At 43.1% G+C, this 27264-nt stretch overlaps 1 protein-coding gene across 3 annotated transcripts in view; it reads left to right on the plus strand.

The window, feature by feature from the left end:
- The window catches only part of AMOTL1 (angiomotin like 1), a 97285-nt gene that overhangs the window by 26075 nt on the left and 43946 nt on the right, over nt 1-27264 (plus strand). Inside the window, exon 1 of one of the 3 annotated variants that reach the window (XM_026706864.2) lies at nt 9677-10081. The exons of the other annotated variants lie outside the window; for them this stretch is intronic. Within the exon in view, the coding sequence (XP_026562649.1) occupies nt 10063-10081 (19 nt within the window). The 5' untranslated portion in view covers nt 9677-10062. Of the gene's footprint in view, nt 1-9676; nt 10082-27264 lie in introns of those variants that run through there. 3 annotated transcript variants of the gene reach the window in all.

A 27264-nucleotide genomic window follows, 5' to 3' on the forward strand; every position in this document is an offset into this window, starting at 1 on the left:
GCGTGGCTTAGCTCACCTGTTCTGTACTAAAGCTGGTTGCTGCTGTGAAACTAAAACTGAAATTGAAACTCCTCTCCTCTGCTTGTGTTTTGCATTTGGGACAGATTTCTTTTCAGGTGGGGAGGGGGAGTAGAACTCCTTAGCATCAGAGTGTGTTAATAATAATATATGAAATAATAATGCTCAGATGGTCATTTCGAAAAATCCTTTCTTAGTGAGCACCTAGAAGCCAAGGGGAACTTACGTGCCAAATTTCAAGTTTATAAACTTTACGGTTCTGGAGATTTTGTGTTGATGCGTAAGTGGTATTTCGCTTTTATATACACTGCTCAAAAAAATAAAGGGAACACTTAAACAACACTATGTAACTCCAAGTCAATCACACTTCTGTGAAATCAAACTGTCCACTTAGGTAGCAACACTGATCGACAGTCAATTTCACATGCTGTTGTGCAAATGGAACAGGTGGAAAGCATAGGCAGTTAGCAAGACATCCCCAATAAAGGAGTGGTTCTGCAGGTGGTGACCACAGACCACTTCTCAGTTCCTATGCTTTCTGGCTGATTTGGTTTGGTCACTTTTGAATGCTGGCGGTGCTTTCACTCTAGTGGTAGCATGAGATGGAGTCTACAACCCACATAAGTGGCTCAGGTAGTGCAGCTCATCCAGGATGGCACATCAATGCGAGCTGTGGCAAGAAGGTTTGCTGTGTCTGTCAGCATAGTACCAGGAGACAGGCCAGTATATCAGGAGACGTGGAGGAGGCCGTAGGAGGGCAACAACCCAGCATCAGGACCGCTACCTCCACCTTTGTGCAAGGAGGGACAGGAGGAGCCCTGCCAGAGCCCTGCAAAATGACCTCTAGCAGGCCACAAATGTGCATGTGGCTGCTCAAATGGTCAGAAACAGACTCCATGAGGGTGGTATAAGGGCCTGACGTCCGGGGGGGGAGGGGGTTGTGCTTACAGCCCAACACCATGCAGGACATTTGGCATTTGCCAGAGAACACCAAGAATGGCAAATTCACCACTGGCGCCTTGTGCTCTTCACAGATGAAAGCAGGTTCACACTGAGCACATGTGACAGACGTGACAGGGTCTGGAGACGGCGTGGAAAATGTTCTGCTGCCTGCAACATCCTCCAGCATGACCGGTTTGGCATTGGGTCAGTAATGGTATGGGGTGGCATTTCTATAGGAGGCCACACAGCCCTCCATGTGCTCGCCAGAGGTAGCCTGACTGCCATTAGGTACCGAGATGAGATCCTCAGACCCCTTGTGAGACCATATACTGGTGTGGTTGGCCCTGGGTTCCTCCTAATGCACGACAATGCTAGACCTCATATGGCTGGAGTGTGTCAGCAGTTCCTGCAAGACGAAGGCATTGATGCTATGGACTGGCTCGCCCGTTCCCCAGACCTGAATCCAATTGAGCCCATCTGGGACATCATGTCTCACTCCATCCACCAATGCCACGTTGCACCACAGATTGCCCAGGAGTTGGGGGATGTTTTAGTCCAGGTGTGGGAGGAAATCCCTCAGGAGACTATCCACCACCTCATCAGGAGCATGCCCAGGCATTGTAGGGAGGTCATACAGGCACGTGGAGGCCACACACACTACTGAGCCTCATTTTGACTTGTTTTAAGGACATTACATCAAAGTTGGATCAGCCTGTAGTGTTTTTTTCCACTTTAACTTTGCGTGTAATTCCAAATCCAGACCTCCATGGGTTGCTAAATTTGATTTCTATTGATAATTTTTGTGAGATTTTGTTGTCAGCACATTCAACTACGTAATGAACACAGTATTTAATAAGAATATTTCATTCATTCAGATCTAGGATGTCTTATTTTTGTGTTCCCTTTATTTTTTTGAGCAGTGTATATAGATTTAAACCTATAACATAACGACAAAACATATTGCCAGTATAGATCAATGTTTCCAGCTTTAGAATTAAAGACATAACACCAGTTTCAGATACTTAGTATAGATTTAAGCAAATAGGCTATGTCAGCAAACACCCTGGTTTTTATAAAATGGTCAAAGATTTCAGTTAAACAGCAACAACTTCGCATATTCAGAACAACAACACTATACAGACACAACACTTGCAGACTTTTATCTGGTTTTCCAAAGCTTCCTTGCTTGAATTATGTGTGTTTCCTTGCAGTGACAGATATTCTCTTCCTATTCATCGTTTAGAATTACCAGGCTTATAATATTCATTCAGTTATAGAGTTTGCTGTATAACTTTCAACTAGTCAGACTCTTTTCCTGTGAATTAAAACTCATCCATAGATTTGTTATTCAGGGGAAAAATGAGTTCTCTACCTACTCCCCTCCCCTGTACACTTTTCAAAGATCTTTGAAAAAAGCTAGGATGGAAATACATGAATCAGCCAGCCAGCCAGCCAGCTGCCCCATCCAACCAACCATCCAAGAAAGATGGTGAGGAATTGCCCCATTGTCTTATTTCTCCAGGGGTGGGATTCAGCCGGTGTTACTACCAGTTCGGTTACTATGTTTTGGTATTCAGCAGGTTCTGACCAGTTCTGGAGAACTGGTAGTGGAATGGAAACAGGCTCCCTTTGTTCCTCTGCCTCGTTGCTGCCAGACTCCGGAGGCTCCAGAGTCAGCACCCCACTCCCAGATGGTCCTGGCCTCATCTCTGCATCGGATGCAGGACCCTTGTCCGAGTCCTCTCCAGACTAGTCCTCATTCTTCCCCACTGTCTGATTCTGCTGCCGTCTGCACAGGCTGCCCGTGAACCACAATAGTAATTCAAAGCCTGGCACCCTTTTTGCAGGGTCATTTATATAAGCACCAATCTATAAAAGGCCAAAGGTCGTTTTGAACTCATTTCCAATTTTCTAGGCAAAACAGTGCATTTCTAAAGATAAATGGGTGGCCATTTATGGCCTTCCAGACAAAGTGCCTGGAGGATGATTTGGGAACTGGGGGCTAAAACATATAAAGAACGGTTGCAGGAACAGGGCATGGCTAGTGTAGTGAAGGACCAGGGAGACATGATAGCAGTGTTTCAATATATTGAGGGGCTGCCACAGACAGGAAGAGGTCAGGTGATTTTTCAAAGCACCCAAAGGCCAAACAAAGAATAATGGATGGAAGCTGATCAAGGAGAGATTCAACCTGGAAATAAGGAGAAATTTTCTGACAAGTGAGAGCAGTCAACCAATGAAACAGCTTGCCTGTGGAAGTTGTGGGAACTTCATCACTGGAAGCTTTCAAGAAGAGATTGGACTGCCATTTGTCAGAAATGGTGTAGGGTCTCCTGCTTGGGCAGGGGGTTGGACTAGCTGACCTACAAGGTCCCTTCCAACTCTGTTAATCTAATATCTAGTGTCTCTTGGTTGGAGTTAGGTACTTATGATCACGTTCACGATTGTCCTTTCCAGCTGCCCAAGGACATCATTTAGAATTATGCATGATGGGCTGGCGGAAGGATTGGAATGCAGTCAGGATTATACAAGGCCTCAGCTCCAAGAACTGGCCTCTTCACCAGAAGTTGCATAAATTCCAACACATTTCGTGTGACTGGATAGCCATGAGGGCCTCCGCCGCAGTCATAACCCAATAACAGACAGTGGCAATCATGATTACTCCAATTAGCAGTTTGGCTGGCTTTTTTTTTTTCTTGTTTACATTGATAGGGAGCTAGAAGAGACCAACATGCTGGTGTGGGTGTATACAAATACTCACACATTCTTGTAAGGATATGAAATAGCAGATATTCGGATGTCAGGCGTAAACATTTGTAAAATCGTGGTCTTCAACACGCAATTGTTGGCAACAAGAAATCAGATTGTATTTGATTCTGATTGAAATGACAACCCAAATAGTTTGTTCAGATTGCTGGTGGACATCCAGCTGTGAGAATTGGGCTTTTTTCTCTCTCTCTCTTTCTCTCTCTCTCTCTCTCCCATGCTGACCTCATCTGGGCTTGGAATGAATCCAAAGAGCCAGTGCCTCACACAGCATCCTTTTGTCAGAAACAAAACAGGTCAAATTATTAAAGGAAAGAAAGACGAAGCACTCTTCCTCCCAATACAAAAAACAGATGTGCAGTGGATTTTTTTTTCTTTCCCATTTTTAAGGGAGGGGTAAGCTTTTTCCAACAGCGGGCCTGTGCTTTGCAGAAGCCCGTTGGAAGAAATGTTATAAATACATACATTCATTCCCTTGGCAAAGATCTCATTGTGGCTATTAATTTTAGAAGGGGAGGACAAGGTCTCTTTTCAATACTGACCAGATTCTGGTGGGTAGCAAGGTTTAGTATGGCTTTAAGTGCTGCTTGCAGATGGAACTTTATAACCACTCTTGAAAAGAGCCTGCATTGAGGTTTCTTCCTGTTTGTAGGGGTTCCAACAGTCTTGTTATGTTAAGCATAAATGCATTGCAATGGGTGGCATTTCTTAAGCTGTGCATGTGGATTTGCGTCTGTCAAAAAGTCCTGTGGATTTTTGGGATCCACATCATAGGACGAAAAAGGTGGTAAGTTACCTTTTTCTTCCTTCCTTTTTTACTCTGAACTTGACTAGCAAAATGCTGAGCTTTTACTTAGGATAAATAATGCATGTGGTGTACATGCTAACTAAGGCATCAGCCAAGGCATGAGAAGCCAATAAGTAGTGGCGGGGTAGGGCAAGCTAGAATTTTTACTACCAGTTCATCCAAACCAGCCCATACCGGCTGAATCCCACCACGGAAGCTAAGGATGCAGCAGGCCAGGCTGACCCCATATCGTTTATTTATTTATCTGTGTAATTTTGATTCTGCTTCAGCTCATTAAGACTCTCTGCTGGTGTTTCTCAACTTTAAGATGTGTGGACTTCCATTCCCAGAATTCCCCAGCCAACATGCTAGGGAATTCTGGGAGTTGAACACACATTTTTAACTGGTTGGGGTTGACGAATACTGCAATAAGCAGTCTAAGTTATTTTATAGTGTAACATAATAAATATACTATAAAACTTCCAGAATAAACTCTGTTAAACCACAGGTGCAAACTTCCAGAGATTACACCTTTCTTTCTACAATAATATGATATCTACATAAAGTTCAGGTGTTAACATTTTGAAAATAGTATGGGATATAAAAATGTTAGAAATATTCTATTCTTTCTCCCTGTATCCATATTCCATCTTTTCCAAGAAGCATGTTACAGGTAGTCCTCGGCTTATAACCATTTAGTGACCATTCAAAGTTTTAATGGCAAAATGAAAAAAATGACCTTTGACCATTTTCCACATTTACAACCGTTGCAGCATCCCCATGATTATGTCATCAAATTTGGACACTTGGCAACTGGTTCACATTTATGACGGTTGCACTGTTCCAGTGTCATGTGATCACCTTTTCCGACCTTCTGACAAGCAAAGTCAGATTCACTTATCAATTGTGTTACTAATGTAATAAGTGCAGTGATTCACTTAACAAGAAAATGAGGCAAAACTCACTTAACCGTCTCTCTTAGCAACAAAATATTGGGCTCAATAGACTTCCGGTTTGAAGGGCTTCGACGACAGACAGAAATCCATGATCATGCGTGGTTTCTGTCTGGGCTCGCCGCTGGAGCGCCCCGAGCCAGCTGGTTTTGGGGCTAAGCCACCCCGTAGAGGTGGTGAAGAGGGGGGAGACCGCCAGCAGGGTTGAGGAGAGCCGCATCTCTCCTCCCCAGCTGGCCATTACTCCCTTTCCCGAAGGCGGTTGCAGAGGTGGTCAGAAATGGCCACCACAAAGGAGAATTCAACCGGAAAAGAATGTGCAGGAGGAAGATAAGAAGTGAAAGTTTTGGCTGACCGGGTTAAATTGTAAAAGCAACAACTAAGGTACCCTGGAATTTAAACTTACAAAAAATAACATCGCTCCCAAAGAAGAGTCGGAAGCAGCGAAGGAAAGTGAAAAGGGAAAGGTTTGGCTTTTTTTTTCTTCTCTCTCCTTCCCTATACTGACAACTAAAAGACTTAAATAAGAAATCGGAAAAATCCGCTTTGACATCAATAGGCAATTAAGCTGAAAATAAAACAAAATGCCAAAGGGATAATAAAGATTTCTGGACATTAAAAATTTTCTTTTTCATAACCAGGAAGGGAGAGAAAAAGAATAAAGGTAGGATCTGGAAGAGGGAAGAGACTGCCTGGAATTAAAAAGAATCTACAGTAAAACTTCAACAAGACTTCTAAAAGATACATTTTAACTGAAACTTTGCAACTAAATAGTAACCCCAGGAAGAGAAAGTGAAAAAAAAGAGCAAAAAAGAAACAGCTTGTGTGTATTTGGATTATTTGGTGATCTTTGGATTCTTGGTTATTATATTTGAATGACTAAAATCAATCGGGTGGTTGTTTAAAAATTTATACAATGGCACCACTTCTGGATGAATTAAAAATGATGTGGGGAAGAAAAAGGAAAGGAGGGAAAGAGAATGGAGAATTTAAGACTTAAAAAAACAACAAAAGAAAAGAAAAATAATTCGAAAAATAAATATAATACTGGAAAGCAACAGAAAAGGGGAATACAGAACAGAAATAGAGGTAGAGAGACAAGGGGGTAAAAAGGGGAGAGAGAAGAAGAGAGGGAAAAAGGAAAGGAAAAGAAGTTACAAAGGACCTGAGCAAGATATAGAGAAACAGGACCTATTTAGAGATAATGGGTGAAAATCTAACTGAAAAAGGGATTCTGTAAAGGTACATAAGATTGTATTGTTATATTAGCAATAGAAATAACTTTAGAAAATTGGAAATGTATGATTAAAATGAGGGATAAAATAGTTAGTGTAATTTAGTGAAACGTTTGTGAATAAAATAAGTGAAATAAAATAAATGAGAAAATGGAATTAGGAAGGAACGGGAACATTTTAATTAGTTAATGTTTTATAAAATATAAGTGAAGGGGAGGAATTAACTATGGAAAGCTTATAATTGTTCCCATAGAAGTATGATATTTAATTGAAAAGTAATGTTAAAGATGTTAAGACTTTAATGAATATTAATATTAATGATAGAATTGAATTGGAATGGAATGTTGTTTTAATTATATACATTTATAATTTTTTCTTTTTTAAAAAATACAGTGTGTATTTTAAGAATGTACCAAGCAGAATCCGAATGGAAGTTATGTATTATATTGAATGTTACAACTTTAGGGAAAAGATATAAAGGTGTCATACTCCAATCTACAGGAGAAATTTTGTTTAATGAGAAAAGATAATAGATAATTGAAACAGGACAGACAAAAAATATAAATACAATGATTTGAATTGAGATGAGATAATTAAAATAAAATTGAGAAAATTAAAAGAGGGGAGAAGCTATGCAGAAAATGTAAAATAGTAATAAGATATGGAATAGAATATAAAAATGAGCATGAACCTGAACTTGTGTCTGTATGAAGAAATGTAACCCGGGATTACGCTACTTTCAAAAAAGATGTTTTATTTGTATTTTTTTTTGTCTTTGTGAAAAATCAAATAAAATTTACAATATATATATATATTGGGCTCAATTGTGATCGTAAGTCGAGGACTACCTCTACATTCCTTAGCTAATCAGCATGCTTGCCTCTTACTGAGAATTATTTTCCTAGATTAGTTTGTACTTCTTCAAACCAGTGAATTGGTACTCCCTTTGACTTGTTAAATTATTCAGATTATATCAGACAATTCATCCTCCATACAAGATCGAATTCATGCTCAAAGTAGGGAGATAGTTGTCTTATTTAGGGGAAATCCTTCAATTTCTCAATGCTGTCTATAGGATTATAGGTTTTTGGGACCTTCCCTCCATGCCACCATAATCTCATCCAACCCTGCTTATCTTAGTGATAGAAGAGAATATTTGTAGCTCAGGGTTGAACTGTGGGTGCTAACACTGCTGGTGTTTCCATTCCAAGTGTGGTCTTACCAGTGGTGGGATTTAAAATTTTTTACTACCGGTTCTGTGGGCTTGGTGGGCGTGGCAGGAGAAGGATACTGCGAAATCCTCATTCCCTCCCCACTCCTGGGGGAAGGTTACTGCAAAATCCCATTCCCTCCCCACCCCACTAACCTGCTTTCCAGCTCTGTTCTCCTGTGCAGGGCAACAAAAGAAGACCCAGCCGATCAGCTGGGACTCAATGGGAGGCAGACAATAGATGGGGGCAGGGCCAGTTGGAGGTGGTATTTGCTGGTTCTCCGAACTACTCAAAATTTCTGCTACCGTTCTCCAGAACTGGTCAGAACCTGCTGAAGACCACCTCTGGGTCTTACCAAGGCACTAGCATTTCACATGAACTTGAGAAGCTGTGGGACAGAAGAGAACAGAGGGAATCGAGTTTTTTCTTCCCTCCGACAGGTAGAAGATAAAATTGGAGGTAGAAAGGAGAGCACAGAAAATCACTGTGGGATTGGAGAATCAATCCCAAAGACTACCCTACTTCTCTTTTCTCCAGGCTCTCAAGGCAGATAGGGTGTCTCCTGCTTGACCAAGGGGTTGGACTAGAAGACCTCCGATGTCTCTTCCAGCCCTATGACTCTATGTTCTACAGTTAGTCCTCGACTTGTGACCACAATTGAGCCCAACATTTCTGTTGCTAAGCAAGACAGTTAAGTGACTTTGGTGACGTTTTACCATCTTTCTCACCACAGTTGTTAAGTGAACCACTGCAGTTAAGTTAGTCACATAGTCGTTAAGTGAATCCAACTTCCCACGTTGACTTTCTTGGTCAGAAGGTCGCAAAAAGGAGATTGTGAGACCCCAGGACACTGCAATCCATTGTCCTGAGTCAGCTGCCAAGTGTCCGAATTTTGATCACCATGCTGCAATGCTCATAAGTGTGAAACATGACTGTAATTTATTTATTTTTAGTGCCGCTCTTAGCTTTGGTCGGGTATTCTGTTTTCTTACCAAGGCAAGAGTTGAGGGTTGGAAATTCTGCAACTTGGTTGTTGTCTGGAACAGCAGCATTTTAAGTGTCTAGATTCTCAGTCATCCAGGTCACAGTTGTCCCAAAAGTCCTTTCTTTTTTTTTCTTTCAAGAGGCAACTGGACTTTCTTGGGGTTTTTTTTTCTTTAAAGACGCTTCACTTCTCATCCAAGAAGCTTCTTCGGCTCTGAAGAATCTAGTCAGAGCTGAAGAAGCTTCTCACATGAGAAGTGAAACGTCTCCGAAGAAAAACCAGAAAGTCCAGTTGCCTCTTGGGGGGGAGGGGGGGGGGAACCACTTTTGGGACTAGCAGCATTTAAGGTGGCAGGGTGGAAGAAGAGCCCTAAAGAGAAAATCCTTGGCATCCTGTTCAACCGGACGGCCGCCGCAATAATCTCAGTCCCCTTCACCCTTTATTTTCATTATTTATTTTCCCCCGCCCCCACTTTTTTCTCTTTGGAGAAAACTAAAAGTTTCCAAGCAGGCCTAGGAGTTTTGGAATGCCAACCACCTCCTGCCATTGGCTGCTCAGCCTTGGCAGAGGCTGATGGGAGCTGAAGTCCGAAACATCTGGAGGGCACCTAGGTTAAGGGGGCTTTAGCGGCCTCGCGGGAAGGTAATAACGCAGACGAGCGCAGCAGCCCCGCCAGTGGAACCCACCGGACCTCTCCGGTCCTTCTCTCGGCAGCCTCCCGGGCTCCGCCCTGCGCTTTTTCCTCTCGCCTGCTGCCGCTGCCGCCGCCGCGTCCCGGTGAGAAAAAAACGTCCGAGGCAAAAGCGGCTTCGACGAGCCCGACGCGCGTCCGGCCTGCGGAACGGAGCCTTCTCGAGCGCTAGGACCTAGCCACGGCGCCTCGGGGGCGAGGTGCCGCTGCCGCTGCCGCTGCCGCTGCCGCCGCTTCCTCCGAGCCCCGCGTGGGCGGGTGGGCGGCTCGAATTACGTCGCCGAGCCGAGCCCCCTCCCGCTCCGCAGACCCTTTTCGCCGCGTCCGAGGAAAGGGAAGCAGCTTCGAGCTTCGTTTTTATCGGGACGGGCTCCCTCCTCAGCTACCCCGGGGGATTTTTTTTTTTTTTTTTTTTTCTCTCCGCTTCGCCGCGGCGGATACATGGGCCACCATTAGGACCCAGAGACGTTTGCTATGATTTGGGCAGCCGTAGGTAAAAAAAAAAAAATTAAAATAATAATAATAATTAAGAATTTATTTTTTACTTTTTTTGCTCCGGCATTCCGAGCATTCCGGCGTGGGAAGCGCGGTGCGGGTTTGCTCTCCTCCACACACCCCTCTCTCCGCCGGGGTACCCACCCCTCTCTCCTTTTCGCTTTGCGGGATGCCAACACCCCCCTTTCCACCTCAGGAAAACCCGCTTCAGCCTGTCAAAGCTGCACGCTTGCGCCCTTAGCCTCAAACGGCAACCTTCCCTACGCCTCCCTCCCTGCCTGCCTTCCTGCCTTTAAGCCTTCCCCCATTTTGGCCGGAGGGGTTGGGGTTGAGGGGTTGGGTGGGAAGACGGGTGGGCGAGATCCGGATGGATGGTTCCTACCAGAACCGGCTGGGAACGATGGGGCGGGTGAGGGGGTGGCTGGAAGGCTTGCTTAAACGGAACTGGGGGCCAGGGTGGATGGTTCCCACCAGAACCGGCTGGGAAGGATGGGTGGGGTGGATGGATGGATGGAAGGCTTGCTAAATGGAACCGGGCTCCCAGTTCGCTCTATCACCCCCTTGGGGAAATTTGGAGAGGGGTGGGTTGTTGCTAAATGGAACTGGCTGGGATCCCGGTTCTCTTTCCTCTCCCCTGGGAAATTGGGGGGGGGGGAGAGATGATAAGAGTGCCTTGCGCCAATTTTGGAAGGCTTGAAAGAAGCCCCCAGGGTTGCGGTTGCAGAGAAGCCCCCAGGGTTGTGGTTGCAGAGATGAAAGGGTGTTTGTTGGGTGGGTGGGAGGTCCCATCTTCCACGTTTGGGGGTGGGTGGGAGGTCCCATCTTCCAGGTTTGGTTTAGGATTTCCCACCCCACCTAGCCTCCTGATGGTAGCCCTGTCCCCGCAGCCCAATTGATCCGTTGATCCCAGGATCTATTCTAGCAAAGGGTAGAAGCGGTTCTTTCCCCCTCCCACCCCAAATTATCCGCTGGCCTGGAGAAGAGCAAGCGGCTTCCCTTGCATTCCCTTGCTTTCAAGCGAACTTCTGATGGTAGCCTTGAACTTACGACCCGCAGTCGAGCCCAGATTTTGGGGTTGTTCAGTGAAACATTGGTTAAGAGGGGTTGGCCCTATTTTATGACAGTTCTTGCTGTGGTCATTAAATGAATCACACCGGTTGCCAAGCATCTGAATGTTGATGGCACGACCATGGGGATGCTGCAAAGGTCATAATTGTGAAAAAGATCCATAAGTCACATTTTTCAGTGCCATTTGTAACTTTGAACAGTCACTCAGTGAACTGTTGTAAGTTGAGGACTAGCTGTATTTGGGCTTTTGTGGATCCCTCCAAGGACCATGAAAGAAGAACTGAGCAAAGAAACAGCTTCGGAAGAGTATTTCAAAATGAAATAATTGTACAGTATTACGAAAAGGCTTACCCCTAGGAGCAATGTAGAGGTCACATGCTGGCCAAATAAAGAAACGGGAATGATGGAGAAGGTTGCTACCATCCAATGGTCCAAAGAAGGCCAGTGTTGCAATAAAAAATAAAAGCAATACCTGACCCCCTTAATTTTGTGGTGCATTTTCAACACACTGATGGAAAAAGGCTTGGCAAGGAAGGAAAGAAAGGTTGGGTGTAACCCCAACACTATGGTCCAGGAGTTTGTTTTACAGAAAGTGATTGTGTGTGCGTGTTAGGGTGTTAGGTATGTGTTAGGTTGTGTGTGTGTATTAATTAAGCATTATTTTCTAAATGTGTCTGTATATATGTTATGTATGTATGTATGTATGTATGGCATTCAGCTTTGTTCGGGTATTTTCCCACGTCATTGTAGTTGTGCTTTTAAAGTTGTAGCAACGTTTCGGCAGAATCTCATCTGCCATCATCAGGCTTCTGTATAGTGTTCATCTGTGAGTCAGGCTTTTATAGTGGTTTCAGATTTAAATTATATATTTTATATATATATATGCTCGCTCACTCTCAGTCTCTCTCTCGTCTATGTCTGTCTGTCTGTCTGTCTGTCTGTCTGTCTGTCTATCTATCTATCTATCTATCTATCTAAAATAACAATTCAGGGATAGGTTGCTCTCCAATGACCAAATTTGCAGGAAATAATCAGAAGGAAATTTAGTAATATCTTTGTAGATTAACGTACTGTGTTTTATTAAAAGCTATAATCTTTTGTGAGCTACAATGAATGACTATCTGAGACACTAACATGGCATTCTCCTGCAACTTTAAAGCATGCTGCTGTAGGTAAATCCTGCGAAGGTAAATCTGAATTTAGTGGTACTTAACCCTTTTAAACTATGCATACAATTCTAGCCCTGGTTTCACTTTTTTCTAAAGCTTGTCCTATCTGGTGGTTTTCAATGTATAAGGTCATGATGGAGTAAAAATGTAGCTTCATGTTTATTTGGAGAAGCTCCTAGTACTTGATTAGATTTATGATATGCAGGTGGACATCTGAAAGGGTTTTTATCCCCAATGTTATATTTGTCATGCTGGAAATGTCTTATGCTGCTCTTAAAGGATTTTCCCACCTACCTACCTTAGCCATGAAAGCCAGCTGTGTGACCTTGGGCCAGTCACATTCAGCCCAACTTGTATCACAGAGTTGTTCTTGTGGAGAAAATAGGAGGAGGAAGGCATATTAGATATATTTGCCCGTTGCATTGTTCATAAAAATAATAAAGTTGGAATATAAAACAAGCAAACATTCAGATAATGATTATGGCTTCTTCTGAAAGCTACTGAACAGGAAAAGAAAAATATGTGTACGAAATGTAATTTCTGAAGTGTGCCACATATTTGCCAGCTACTCTCTCTTGAAAATGATGAAGGCTAAATATCCTTAGCTAATGAACAGAGAATTCAGTTAGTCCTTGCAAGGAGGTTTCCTCCTAAATGTTTATCCCATACACTCCGAAAGCTCATCTTTGGGATTAGAACAAAGCCTTCATTCTAGTTATATAGTTGCAGTTTGAATCTAAAGTGATTTTTTTTCCTGAAGGCATTTAGGGAGAGCTTCACAGAGCCAGATGCAAGTGCTAGTGGCAAATACTATTTTGTTATTATATTTTGTTTTTCTTGAGTAGGAGGTTTTTTTTAAATACTCTGCTTCAGGTTTGTCCAGTTTTTATATCCTATCCAACTGATTTTCAGAGCAAAGTCTTACAGAGTAATTTCAGGGTGGCTTTCAACTAAGGATTTGCACATTTTGGATTTTTAAAAAAAATCTCTGAGATGTTCAAGAAGTGGGATCATGATAGGAAAAAATAGCTTTTTAGATAGTTCTTGTGCGACTTCATTCAATTGTCTCTTGAATGTAATCCTATCAAGATCAAGCTGATGATTGAACAAAGAGCTTGTTTTGAGCCAATTTTAAGTGATTTATATTATTTTCTCCGTCTTTGCTTATATGGGCTTATGTATGGACAAAATGAAATACAAAAAATACAGTAGAATTTAGTAACCAGGGTTTTTCTCTCTTGAAAAACAGGGTTTTACATATTCTTCTAAATGTATTTGGCCAATAAAGTATAGATGAGCTTAATTTATTGTCAAAAGGTGATGGGAAAAAACTAGCTGGTGCAAAGAACCAAGATCATTTGTTGAGTTTAAGCACAGAAGATCTATTACCACAGCCTATACACAAAAATCTAATCAACCATGTAGGTCAGCACTAAATTGGTGTAGATAAAAGTCAGCAGAATTCAAGGGGGCTGGACTTGGATCTCTTGTGGGAATGCAAAGGCTCTAAATTGATGACATATTTAACTCCAGCTTCCAGCTCTGCCTGCTCTTCTTCCCCAGTTACCACTTTTTAAAATTCGCTTCTGTACTCTTTTATAGTATGTATGCATGTATGTATGTTGAAAGAAGTCAGGGAAGCTGCAGACCAAACCAGTAGAATACCACCACTGACAGGGAATCTTGGACTTACAATCATTCATTCAATGACTCTTTGAAATTGGGCCTTATGACCCATGTCTCAAATTAAATGCCACTGCAGCACTCCTGTGGTCACTTGACTGTGATCCAGGCATATGGAAACCCATTTCTACTTATGACCGTTTGCCATGTGTCCTGAGATCATATGATCACCATTTGTCTTCCCTGCCTGCTTACCCAGAAAGTCAGTGGGGAAGACAGCAGGGAATGTTGCAAGTTGCTGCCATCTGCAAAGAGGACTTTCATTTAGTCTCTGGAGGCTTGAAATCCAAGCAGGATTTTACAGCCATGGAGGATTTTCAGCTCTGCAGCAGAGAGATTTGTCTGCCGCACCGCCCAAATCATGCACAGCCTGCAATAGGCCTCCTGGGGCTTCCTTCACCCCTCTGAGTCACCCTATGCTCCCTACCAGTGATTCTGTCCGCTAAACGACTGCAACTGGAAGTCCCAGAATTGTGGTTGTTGAGGAGGAAACAGTCCTGTGACTTCTCATTTAACAATTAGTTTGCTTCAATGACCAAGATTCCAGTCCCAATTGTGGTTACAGCTGTATATAGACATTTATACTTGTTAAGAATGTGCAGTCATGCTTTACAGGGACATGTACATAGCAGTTGCCTGCAACTGTTTAGTTGTATCTTTTGCCAAAGAATTGTTTTTAGCAGTTCATTTGACTTATAGTTTAGAACATTGTTCTTCAAACTTGACAACTTTAAGATAGTGCAGGATCCATGGGGTCAACCAACTGCCACGATTATAAGCATGTAAAACAGGCATAAATCACTTTTTTCAGAATTGAAACTTGGAATGGTCAGTAAACAAGTGGTTCTAAGTTGGAGACTACCTGTATGTACTATGGTATAGTCCACTCTGCAGGCTGAATTAAATTGTTGTTTAGTTGGTAAATCGTGTCTGACTCTTTGTGACTTCACGGCCCATTGCACAGCAAGTCCCACTGTCCACAACAATAACATGTTGCTTGTATCTTTACAATTTATATTGTTTTATTTGTTCCCTAATTTGATTTGATTGCTTATTAGTAACCTATGACTATCACTAAGTGTTGTATCTTATGATTCTTGATGAATGTATTTTATTTTTTCTTTATGTACACCGAGAGCTTATACACCAAAGACAAGTTCCTTGTGTATCCAATCATACTTAGCCAATAAAGAATTCTATTCTATTCTATTCTATTCTATTCTATTCTATTCTATTCTATTCTATTCTATTCCATTCCATTCCATTCCATTCCATTCCATAATATTCCATTCTGCTCCTGTTCATTGCATCAATGATACCATCTAAGCATCTCATCCTCTGCCGTCCCCTTCTCCTTTTGCCTTCCATCTTTCCCACATTGGGGTTTTCCTAATTAATCCTTTCTTCTCATTTGGTGGCCAAAATATCTGAGCTTCAGCTTCAGTGCCTGCTGTTCCAAAGGACCGTCAGGGTTTTGATTTCCTTTAGGGTTGGCTGATTTGATCTCCTTGCAGTTCATAGAATTAAATTACAACTATTTAAATAAATGGCTTGAATTCAAACTCCTAGTTCCAGTTAGTTTCCACCGATTCCTGTGAGACCTAAATGTTCCAACTGGCTTAGCTGGTTATAACTCACTGATTTCAAGTATCAAGCAAAGGGCCTCCGTTTCAAAGCAATGATGTAAACGTATTTTTCCATGTGCCCAAACTATTGCATTTCTTGAGTAACCCAGTGTATTAATTGACTCCTATATATAAGCCTGCTCCCAAATCACTGACCCATGTAATGTAGTTTTAGCTTACTCACAGGGAAACCACCCTTCAGAGTTTCAATTAGATATCTTTGTCATTAACTTTTCCATGCCAGGGATTCTATCTGTTTACTATAGAAGTTAAGCTCTATTGACTTAAATCCAAGTAAGCGCTCTATATTGCAGGGAATTTGAATACTAAAACTTCTGGTTATGCTGCTGAACATACCTTTTGGGCTATTAGAAAGTATTTGCTAAGACGCCTCCTGCCACTTCGTGTCTGCCAGACGCCCTGCCCTCACCCAGCTCTGATTTAAAAATAATAATAATTTCAAGTGTCTTGTAGCATCCTTTTTATCTACAAAAAGACCTTTGGGCCTCTGGTAGAAAATAAAAAGAGTTGGTAGCTGCAGGCTTGCCTCCCTCCAAAAACAGTGGGAGAGGGAGAGGGAGAGGGAGAGGGAGGGAGGGAGGGAGGGAGAGAGAGAGAGAGAGAGAGAGAGAGAGAGACTGGACTGAAAGGAGTGGGAAGACTGAGACAAGCATAGCCAGATGGAGTTGATGAGATCTTTAAAAAAAGAGTTAAAGAATGAAAGGCAATGTATGAAGCAGAATATAGACATAGAGGATGTTTTGCAAGGGGAGGGTATGGAGAGAAATAATGAATAGGGCAAATTTAGCTATAGCCCTTTTATTTCCTTCCTTCCTTCCTTCCTTCCTTCCTTCCTTCCTTCCCTCCCTCCCTCCCTCCCTCCCATCCATCCATCCATCCATCCATCCATCCATCTATCTACGGTATCTATCTATCCTATTATTACTTGCTTTTTTCCCCTGTGCTTTGCATAATGTTGCTTAAGAAACTGTTATCTGCAAATGCATTTAAACTACATGGTGGTAGGCAGTCTTCTAGGAAAGACTGGAACAGCTAAAGCATTACGTGTAGTCCTTAACTTATCACAGTTCGTTTAGTGACTGTTCAAAGTTGCAATGTCTCTGAAAAACTGCTTTTCACATTTAGAACTGTTGTGGCAACTCCATGGTCACGTGATCAAAAAAATCAGATGCTTGAGAACATATTTATAATGGTTGCGTATCTTGGGGTGATCCCCTTTTGCAAACCTCCGACAAGCAGTCATTGGGGAAGCCAGATTTGCTTAATAACCATGTTACTAACTTGACAACTGCAGTAATTCACTTAACAACTGTGGTGAGGAAGGTTGTAAAATGGGGCAAAACTCACTTAACTGTCTCACTTAGCAAAGAAATTTTGGTGGCTGCCCAGTTTCTTAGCACCATTATAGCCTTCACCTTTTTGAATTTGTGGTATTCTATTTAAAAACTATGCCAATTGATGAGTCTTTTCTTCAGAAGACCCAGAAATAGTGGCAATATTGCAACATTATATATTCTGGAGGATGATGTGGGCATGTATGCTTCCAAAACCACATTCCAATTGGCATAGGGGGGATAAAAGAAAATCCACAAATTCTTTTTTTTTAATTCTTATTTGCCAGAATTAAATTAAGCTGTGCCTATTTATAAAGTATAGATATGGTATAAAATATGTTCTAAAATATTCTGTCTTTCCATTAATGTGCAGTAAGAATAATATTAGACTTGTAGCCAACAGATGAGCCCAATAAATAATGGTACTTCTTCACTTTTTTTCCAAAGAAACCCAGTTTGCCATGAAATAATTGGAAGGGAACACAAGTAAATGGCACCTATCGATGTTTATTCCATACAGTACTCCATGTGGTGGACGTTTGCTTTTGATGTATGACTTAACATATTCTTGTATATAAGGAAACAAATGAAAATGTCATTGACATAATTACTGGTACCCCTTGTCATGCCCTGTTGGAGTCTGAATCCGAGGAGGAAGATGAACAGTTGACAGGGAGTGGGAGTGTGGCTGTGTTGGCTGTGGAGGAGGCTGGGGAAGGGCAAAGTCCGGCTGGGCAGAGCAGGGAAGAGGTAGAACAAGGGAGAGGGAGTTCAGAGGAAGACCCAGGCCTACCCCCTCTTCATCCTAGCACATGGAGGAAGGAACAGAGAAGAGAGCAACATGGGTTGTGTGGCTTACGGGAGAGGAAAGGGCCCTGATTCCCTTCATTAGCCACAGTTCGGAAGAGAGTTTAAATTAAATGCATGCTGAGTGTGGCAGCTGCTGGGAGCAAATGTGAGTTTATCTTGTGTTGACTTTGATTATCTGTGTTCCTGGTGTCTTCCCAACCATGTTGTGTTATTGCTGTGCTTTTACGTCTGGAATTCTTGCTTCTGCCCTGCTGGACTAATTACCTCATTTTGCCTTGATTGGATCTATAGTTACAATTTTTGTGGACCACATTTTGGACTTGATTCTCTGCAGCCAGAAGGTAACCAGGATATTGGGAACAAAGTTGGAGCTAATAAAGGGACTCCTACTAATTATCTGACTGTGTTGCCTTTGTGCCACGCCCTGAGTCATCACACCCCTAACTTAATATTTCGTACCACATACCTTTGTGGCAATAACTACAGTCAAGCACTTTCTGATGCTGTTTATATACTTTTTTCTCAACTGGTCATTTGTCCCTCTCTTCTTGAGTAAACTGCTCCAGATGTCTTAGATCACGGTTGTCAAACTCACGGCATCACATTGCTGTCACATGGCATTTCGTGACGTTTCCCCCCTTTGCGAGGCTGGGGTCGGCATGGCCTGCTCGTGACGGATCCGGCTTGTGGGCCGCCATTTTGACACCCTTGTCTTAGATGCTTTTCTTCTTCCAACTAACTGTCAGCTTTTTCTGTCAATGTTTTATTAGATTCAACTCAGGACTTATCGCAGACCTCTTTAGAACAAAAGCAGAAATGATTTGCTTTCAACCATTCTTAGGTTCTCATAGAAGATGTACTGCATATCTTGAATCCTTATCCTGTCGACGGAGACATTTGGCATTGTGTTCCATTCTGGAATGCCTTGATAATCTGGTTTTATTGTGCTTGCACAGATTCAAGGCACCCAGCGCAGGAGGCAGCAAAGCAAGCCATAACATTACAGAGCCTCTTCCGTGTTTCACAGCAGTGATAGCGTTCCCTTCTTTAAAAACATCATTTGTTTTCTTCTGTGAAAATGAGAACTGCTCTAATTTATCAAATAGACTCTCATTTTGTTTCATTGTCTTCCAGAATGACTGTGGTTTATTTGCGTGCACTTTGACAAATTCCAGTCTGGCTTTTGTTTGTGTCTGACTTCCAGAAGTGGGTTCTTCCTGGATCTTTTACTATGGAGCCTTTGTCGATGGCAGATAGTGCAAATTGTTGTACTTTGATCTTAGAAGTCAGATAGGATCTGATCTGAAGTTTTTCTTGGTTTCCCCCCCACCATTTAAACTCTCCTTCTGTCCAATATGGGGTTAGTTTTCCTCTTGTGGCTCACTCAGGCAGATTGCCTATAGTCTTATGGACTATAAAAATAAACTTATAAAATTATTAAATTTCTTGATAATATTAGCAACCATGGTCTCATGAAGCACTTTGAAGAGGGAGTTGTAGCCTTTACCTTTATCAGGCTTAGTTGTTACCTTCTTCCTTTCACCCTCAGCCAGCTTTCTGCTTTTCTTTCTCTTTGTCCCTGTTCACTTTGCTGCATATAATGACACATCATTTGCAATTATGCAAAATTGCCTAATTGTGATTGCATGGCAGCAAGATTTATGAATGCAGACAAAGTAATTCATTGTCCTCCATTTCCCCCCCAGAATCCCAATTTGCAGTGAAATTCAAGTACAATTAAATAGACACTTTAAGGTGGGAGGATTTCAACTCCCAGAATTCTCCTGGGAGGCTGCTGGCTGGGAAATTAGATACAGATAATCAGAGTTGGAAGGGACCTTGTAGGTCATCTAGTCCAACCATTTCTGAAAAATGGCAGTCCAATCTCTTCGTGAAAGTCTCAACTGATGGCGCTCCCACAACTTCCGAGGGCAAGCTTTGGGGAGTTGAAGTCCATGCATCTTAAAATGTCCAATGTTGAGAGACATGCTTTATTTTATTCCACTGTTCATAGAGCAGACATTTTGAATTTGATGTATATATTCTTGTAAATAATAAAACAAATGAAAATGTCATGTACATAATGAATGGTACCTCTTAGACTTAAAATATATTATTGGAGTTGGGTGATTTCTCAAGCAGACCTGTTTACTGTAATTAGTGTCACAGCTATTTTCAAGCTCATAATCAGTCACAACCCATTTGAATAGAGAAAAGTATTCACTAAGGCATTTGCTTAATTGAATATAATTTTAAATGAAAGATGTAAAACTTGAACTTTGACATGGAATTCAAAAATTGATTGTAACTTAGGTATACAAGAAAAGATGTAGGCTATTGGCTTCTTTCAAGGGTAGTTGAATCTGAGATCTAATTCAGGGGTGGATGAAGAAAAGATAAGAGATCTGTTTTCTTAGTAATGGACAAGCTGGAAATCAAATGCCCAGAATAAGCAGATAACAATGAAGGAGTCTCACTAAAATCCAGACATTGAGTCAGTCAGCTTGCCTTCATTATGGAAAATTCTGGTCAGAAAAAGGAAGGAGTCGGTTCTACTGTACCTTCAGTTAGGTCAGAAGTCCAAAATAAAGAAATTTGGCTGCATATTCTACTGTATTTACAGATAGTTACATGTAGTTCTGTAATTAAACTAGTATTGCATATACACTGGTACATTGCTTGAATCTGGTTAGCCTCAGCTTTATTTAAGGCAGGCACTGATTGTTTCAGAGAGGTATTTTGGGAGCTGGCACTTTACCAAACCTCAAAATACCTTTCCAGCACCTTCTGTACAACCTCACTTATGGGGATTTTGTAAACCATCTGAAATGCCCAAACTGGAACATATTGCCAGGAAAATCTCAATTCAGGCCAGTCCATAAACATATCTAGATGCCCTCATTTTCAGTTGTTTAAGTATAGAAATTTATCAGGTGTGACATTAGTTAACAACCTCCATGCTAAAACATTAATTTTTACCATTGATGCTCTTCAATATAGGATCTAGCTTTCTTCTTCTCTAGCAGGATCTCCAAACTTGGCAACATTAAGATTTGTGGACTTCAACTCCCAGAATTCCTCAGCTAGTCATGCTGGCTGGAGAATTCTGGGAGTTGAAGTCCACAAGTCTTAACATTGCCAAGTTTGAAGACCTCTGGCTTCAATGGACTCTGGGGGATAGCAGAAGACAGGAAGGCCTGGAAGAATGTTGTCCATGGGGTTGTGATGGGCTGAACACAATTTCGCGACTAACAACAAATGGTAGTTTCTTGATAAATTTTGGCAATAGATACCTGGAAACTCAGACAATCTTCCCATAAATGGTCACTGAATGCCATTCTGAGCATTTGGTTGTGCTTCTCCAAAGGATAAGAAAAATTGGGATATCAGCAAATCCTTCCAGCTTTGCTAAGCAGATATCAAATGTTTTAAGTGGTCCAGGTGTCTGAGGATTTTTTTTTAATGATAGTGTTCAGCATATAAAGGATGTTTTCTAATTGGTAGAATGCCTGTGTGTTTTATGTGTAAATGGATTATTTCTCATGTCAAAGGCAAGATTATAGCTTTAATATTTTGTTTCCTTTCTTTACACATGTGTGTTGCTGAGTTTATCTGACATGTGCAAATGTTATATCTAAAGATTATACAGGTACAGGAATGCTAAACATTTTCTATGAAGTCACTTTGAGATAAAACCTAAGCCAAACATTACTAATGTTCCGAACTAGCAGGCTCGAAAGCCTGCAAATCTGATTGGCCCGTGAATAGCAGATCGTGATTGGTTGCCACAGACTGATGCGATTGGCTAGTAAACAGGCTGCCGCGATTGGCCCTGCCAAGAGCGGCAAACTCAAATCGCTTTCATTGGCTGCCTAGCCGCAGCCTGCCCTATATAAGCTCGCTCAGATCTGAAGTCACTAATAAAGAGCTGTTGTTGTTATCTGAGTCTTGCCTCCGTTCTTGAACCATCCTCCCAGATCTAACGCTGGCGATGAGGATGGGATACGGAGGCAACGAAGTCTACGAGAGCTGAGCTAGCTGAAGAAGCACGTGGCTGACAGAGCACAACGACGGCAACATGGCCAGCAGCGCTATACCACCCGCCCCATTCGATCCAGCTAGCGAGGACTGGGACTCATATATGGACAGATTTCAAATGTTCCTAGAGTCCAACAACCTCAAAGATGCCACACCCAGCAAGAAACGAGCCGTTTTTCTAACCCATTGTGGACCAGGCATTTTTAAGATGGCAAAAGCCTTAACGAAACCAGCTGAAGTTAAAACTATGGATTAGGACACCCTTGCTCCCATCCTGCACAACCATTACGCCCCAGCAGTACCAACTCTCATTCGCAGACACAAGTTCTATCAGAGGGACCAGCGTGAAGGTGAGAGCGTTGGGGATTTCGTGGCAGGCCTGAGGAACCTGGGTGGTTTATGTGGCTTTGCCAATCTTGAAGAAGCCATGAGAGACCGAATCATCCTTGGCCTTAGAGATCCAACTGTCCAGAGCAAGATCATGGCCAAGGGAGACATCTCGCTTGCAGATGCCATAGCAGACGCCACTGCAGCTGAAGCCACTCGTAAATCAGCAGCACGAATACGCCGAACCAGCGGAACCAACTGCCAACCCACCAGCGATGCTGGGAAACCTTCAGACAAGTACACATCAACCACCCATCACGAAGACGTCGAGTCATCCTCAGACAGTGAGGAGGAAGAAGTCCACAGACTCTGGTCAGAACGTGAGCAACGGGACCAGCGGGGTCGTAAATCCAACTACCAATGCGCCGGATGCGGGGGAAACCATCCTCGATCCGAATGCAGATTCTTAGACGCTATGTGTCATTTTTGTGAAAAACGAGGGCATATAGCGAAAGTATGCAGAAACAAAAGAAATTCCAGCCCCAGACGGAGAGGGAGCAGCCCAAAGAGGAATGATGGCAACTCCACCACACAGAGGGACCGCCCTAACAACCAGTGGAACCAGTACAGCAGACCCCAAAGGTTTAACGACACACCCAGACGAGAAGAGGCTCATCAAATCATCACCATCGGCCACGCTTCATCGCTTGACGCTAAAAAAATCCGTGTAAAGGTCACCATTGAAAATAAACTGTGGAAGTCAACTCTGGGTCATCACTATCCATGGTATCCTGGAAAACACTCAAGCAACTGATTCCCAACATCTGACGCCAAGACCTCAGCAGTCAGAGACTCATACTGAAAGATTATCAAGACAACCGATTCCAGTCGCAGGTACCTGCCATTTCCAGGTCTCTTTCAAGGGACATAATGCAATTCTACCACTCGCCATCGTAGACAGAGACCGGCCAAGTCTTTTGGGCCTTCAATGGTTCGCACCATTAGGAATCGGAATGGCTGGCATCCATCATACTGAAGACGATGACTGGGAGGCAGCCCTCGTCCACGACTTCCAAGAAGTGTTCAGCAAAAGATTAGGGAAGTACAAGGGGTCCCCTATTTCGTTTAATCTTCACCCCGACATTGCGCCTAAAGCCACGCCGAGTTCCCTTTGCTCTCAAACCCAAAATTGATGAGCAACTGGACAAATTAATTGCACAAGACGTGTTAGAACCCATTGACCACGCCCGATGGGAGACACCAATTGTCACCCCCATAAAGCCTGACGGGTCCTTGAGAATCTGTGGTGACTACAAGGCCACCCTCAATCACGCGCTACAGCAGAGCGCCTATCCAGTACCAGTCGTTCAGCATCTCCTGCGTTCACTTGGGGGTGGCAGAATATTCACAAAATTAGATCTGGCCCAAGCGTATCAACAGCTGCCAGTTGATTCCGAGACTGCAGAAGCCCAAACTATAGTCACACATCGTGGTGCATTCAAATGCAACAGGCTCCAATTTGGAGTAAGCGTAGCCCCAGGCATCTTTCAAAGCCTGATGGAGAGACTATTACAAGGTATAAAAGGGGTCATGCCCTATTTTGATGACGTATTAATAGCAGCCCCAACAAAAAGTTGATTAGAGAGACGCCTCAGAACAGTCCTACAAAGGTTCAAAGATGCTGGCCTCAAGGTTAAGAAGGAAAAGTGCCAGCTATGCACAGAAAAGGGTGGAGTTTCTTGGCTACCTTCTTGACAAACAAGGAATCCACCCTACAGAAAAGAAATTGGCAGCTATCAAAAATGCCCCAAGATCTAAAAACAAAACTGACCTCCAAGCCTTCCTGGGACTTATTAACTTTTATAACATTTTCCTACCCCAGAAGGCGACTGTTGCAGAGCCCCTTCATAGACTACTCGATAAAAGGGCCTCCTGGATTTGGGGACATCAGGAGGAACACGCCTTCCAGCAAGTAAAAGACCTCCTTACCTCTAAAGCAGTATTAATTCAGTATAACAAGACACTCCCCTTGACTGTTACTTGTGATGCCTCACCATTTGGGGTGGGGGCCATCCTGAGCCACGTCCTACCAAACGGCTCAGAGGCACCAATTGCATTTTTTTAAAGAACTCTGTCAAAAACAGAAAGAAACTATAGCCACTTAGATAAGGAAGCCCTTGCTATTGTCTCTGCAATTAAAAGGTTTCATGAATATGTTTATGGGAGACCATTTTCTATTATCACGGATCATAAGCCATTACTTGGCATTCTGGCGGGCGACAAACCTACCCCACACATTCTCTCCCCTAGAATGACGCGATGGTTGGAATTTCTAGCTGCCTACAACTATCAATTAAAGTATCGCCCGGGGAAATCTATTCCTCACGCAGATGCCTTGAGCCGCTCGCCACTACCTGAGCCACAGGAAGACCCCGCTCCCACGCTCCCAGTACTACAAATCGAGACAATTCCCTCACCTCCACTAACGGCCCAGGACATCACCTTTGAAACCAAAAGAGACTCTTGTTTGGCACGAGCTCTTGGCTGGGTGGAGAGGGGATGGCCAGACTACGACCCCAAGGAAACCTTTAAGCCATTCAAAAACAGACAGACAGAGCTTTTCTCACAAAGAGGGTGCGTTTTATGGGGAGACCGAGTTGTTATACCAACTAAACTACAAAAAAAAGTCCTGCAAATGCTACACGATGGACACCCAGGCATCGTGCATATGAAAGCGCTGGCAAGAAGTTACACCTGGTGGCCGGGTATGGACAAACAAATTGAAACCTGGGTCGCCTCTTGTAACAGATGCCAGGAAAACCACTCAGCCCCACCAAAAGCTCCGCCAGCAGAATGGGAAACCCAGGGGTCCCTGGTCTCGCATTCATATTGACTTTGCGGGACCTACTAGAGGCCACACTTTCCTAATAACTGTAGATGCGTATTCTAACTGGCTTGAGGTCAATAAAATGAAAACAACCACTACTGAGGCAGTCATCAAGAAATTGAACAGACTCTTTGCCACACACGGCCTACCTGATGTCCTGGTTTCTGACAGTGGGCCCCAATTTACTGCCTTAGCCTTTGAACAATACCTAGCTGAACGGGGCATCCAACATACACTCACATTGCCGGCTCATCCAGCAGTGAATGGTAGGGCTGAACGAATGGTTCAGTTCACAAAGAAAACCCTACAGAAAATGAAACAAGGTAATATCCACGATAAAGTCACTAGAATGCTGCTTCTTCAACACATCACACCAAACAGCACGACTAACAAGAGCCCAGCTGAACTCCTGATAGCCAGGAAACTCAGATCGCCTCTAGACCGCTTGCACCCTGCCTACACCCCAGAAAAGCCCCTGGGTTCCAGCAGCAAGCACCGCGCCTTTAAGGTAGGAGACCTTGTATTTGCAAAAAAATTTTCTGGGGATCCCCTCTGGATTCCTGCTCAAGTAACTCAAGTTACGGGTCCCCACTCCTACTGTCTACTCACCACTGATGGCAGAGCGTGGAAATGCCATATTGACCAGCTACGCTCCAGACTGGCCACAACTTCCATCCCTGACCCCAACCTTGACACCAGGGGGGGAGGGGAAGCCGTGAGCCCGGAAATTGAACCAACAGCTGTTTATTCTGAACTAACACCGAGATCACCACACCATAGCTTGTAATACTCACCAGCTGTAGTTGAACCTGGGCAGACTAACACTTCACCAAGAAGCAGCAGCCAAGCAGGTTCAGCGAGCCAGGGGAGCCATAGCAGTAGCAACGAAGCTGAGGACTCTATCACCCCGGGGGCATCAGAAGAGAGCCCTAACCATGGCACCGGTTCACCGTTCCTGCTAGATCCAGCAAACAGTCCATCTGAACCCGAATTCGAACATGGACAATTGGAATTGCATAAGTCAGGTAGACAGGTGTGAAGACCTGCCTACCTGCGAGACTATATTACTCCACCCCTTAAACTGAACCGAGAGGGGAGGGGTGTTCCGCACTAGCAGGCTCGAAAGCCTGCAAATCTGATTGGCCCGCGAATAGCAGATCGTGATTGGTCGCCACAGACTGATGCGATTGGCCAGTAAAGGGGCTGCCGCGATTGGCCCTGCCAAGAGCGGCAAACTCAAATCGCCTTCATTGGCTGCCTAGCCGCAGCCAGCCCTATATAAGGGGCTGCTGCAGCTGGGATAGCTCGCTCAGATCTGAAGTCACTAATAAAGAGCTGTTGTTGTTATCTGAGTCTTGCCTCCGTTCTTGAACCATCCTCCCAGATCTAACAACTAATATAGCAGTTTTGATTTTTATGCTAGCTGGAACATCAAGTAGCAGCTAATTTAAGGTCCTATGGAAAAATAGCCTTTCTTTTTCAGAGATGCACGTATATCTGATTTGTTAACTGAGAGATGCTCTAGCTGTTAAATCTCTGTATGCCTTTTATGTCCATGTTTAAATATAACATTAAAAATACTAGGCCAAGCTTCAGATTCAATTCCTTTAGAGTACATTTGATGTAGAAAAACATTTGAGTGAAGTTTCTTAAAGCAGTGTTTCTGAGCCTCAGGAATTCTAAGTTGTGTGAACTTCATCTCACAGAGTTTCAAGGTTAAAACACCAAATTAAAATGAAGGAAGGCTGTAGAATGAATGGCAAGCTGGAAGGTGAATTTTATAAAGCAAGAAACTCATGCGTTCATTTCTCCCCCTCCTAAGCCAGGAAAAAATCCCAGTCTCCCATTATATGGAGAACCAGTTTGGTCTAGTGGCTAAAGTACCAGGCTAAAAAAAAGAGATTATGAATTCAAGTCCCATGAAAACCAGCTGGGTGACTGTAGGCAGTCACTCTCTCTCAGCCCAACAAGCCCTGCAGGATTGTTGTTGTGGGGAAAATAGAAGGAGAAAGGTGTGTTGGACACTATATGTTTGCTGCCTTATTTATAAAAATAATAAAGGCGGGAAATAATAAACGTGGAGCAGGCCTTCTCCCTTTGCATTATTGCCCTTATCTCCCCAATAGACTGTGACCTATTGTTTAGAAGCACCAAATATGGCTGCGAAAATTGCAGATAATTACCAGAGGGCAGCAAAACAAAAAAATCCAGAAAATTCT

This window comes from Pseudonaja textilis, chromosome 7, assembly GCF_049901715.1.
Source record: "Pseudonaja textilis isolate UNSWEBS1 chromosome 7, rPseTex1.2, whole genome shotgun sequence".
Lineage (NCBI taxonomy): Eukaryota > Metazoa > Chordata > Lepidosauria > Squamata > Elapidae > Pseudonaja > Pseudonaja textilis.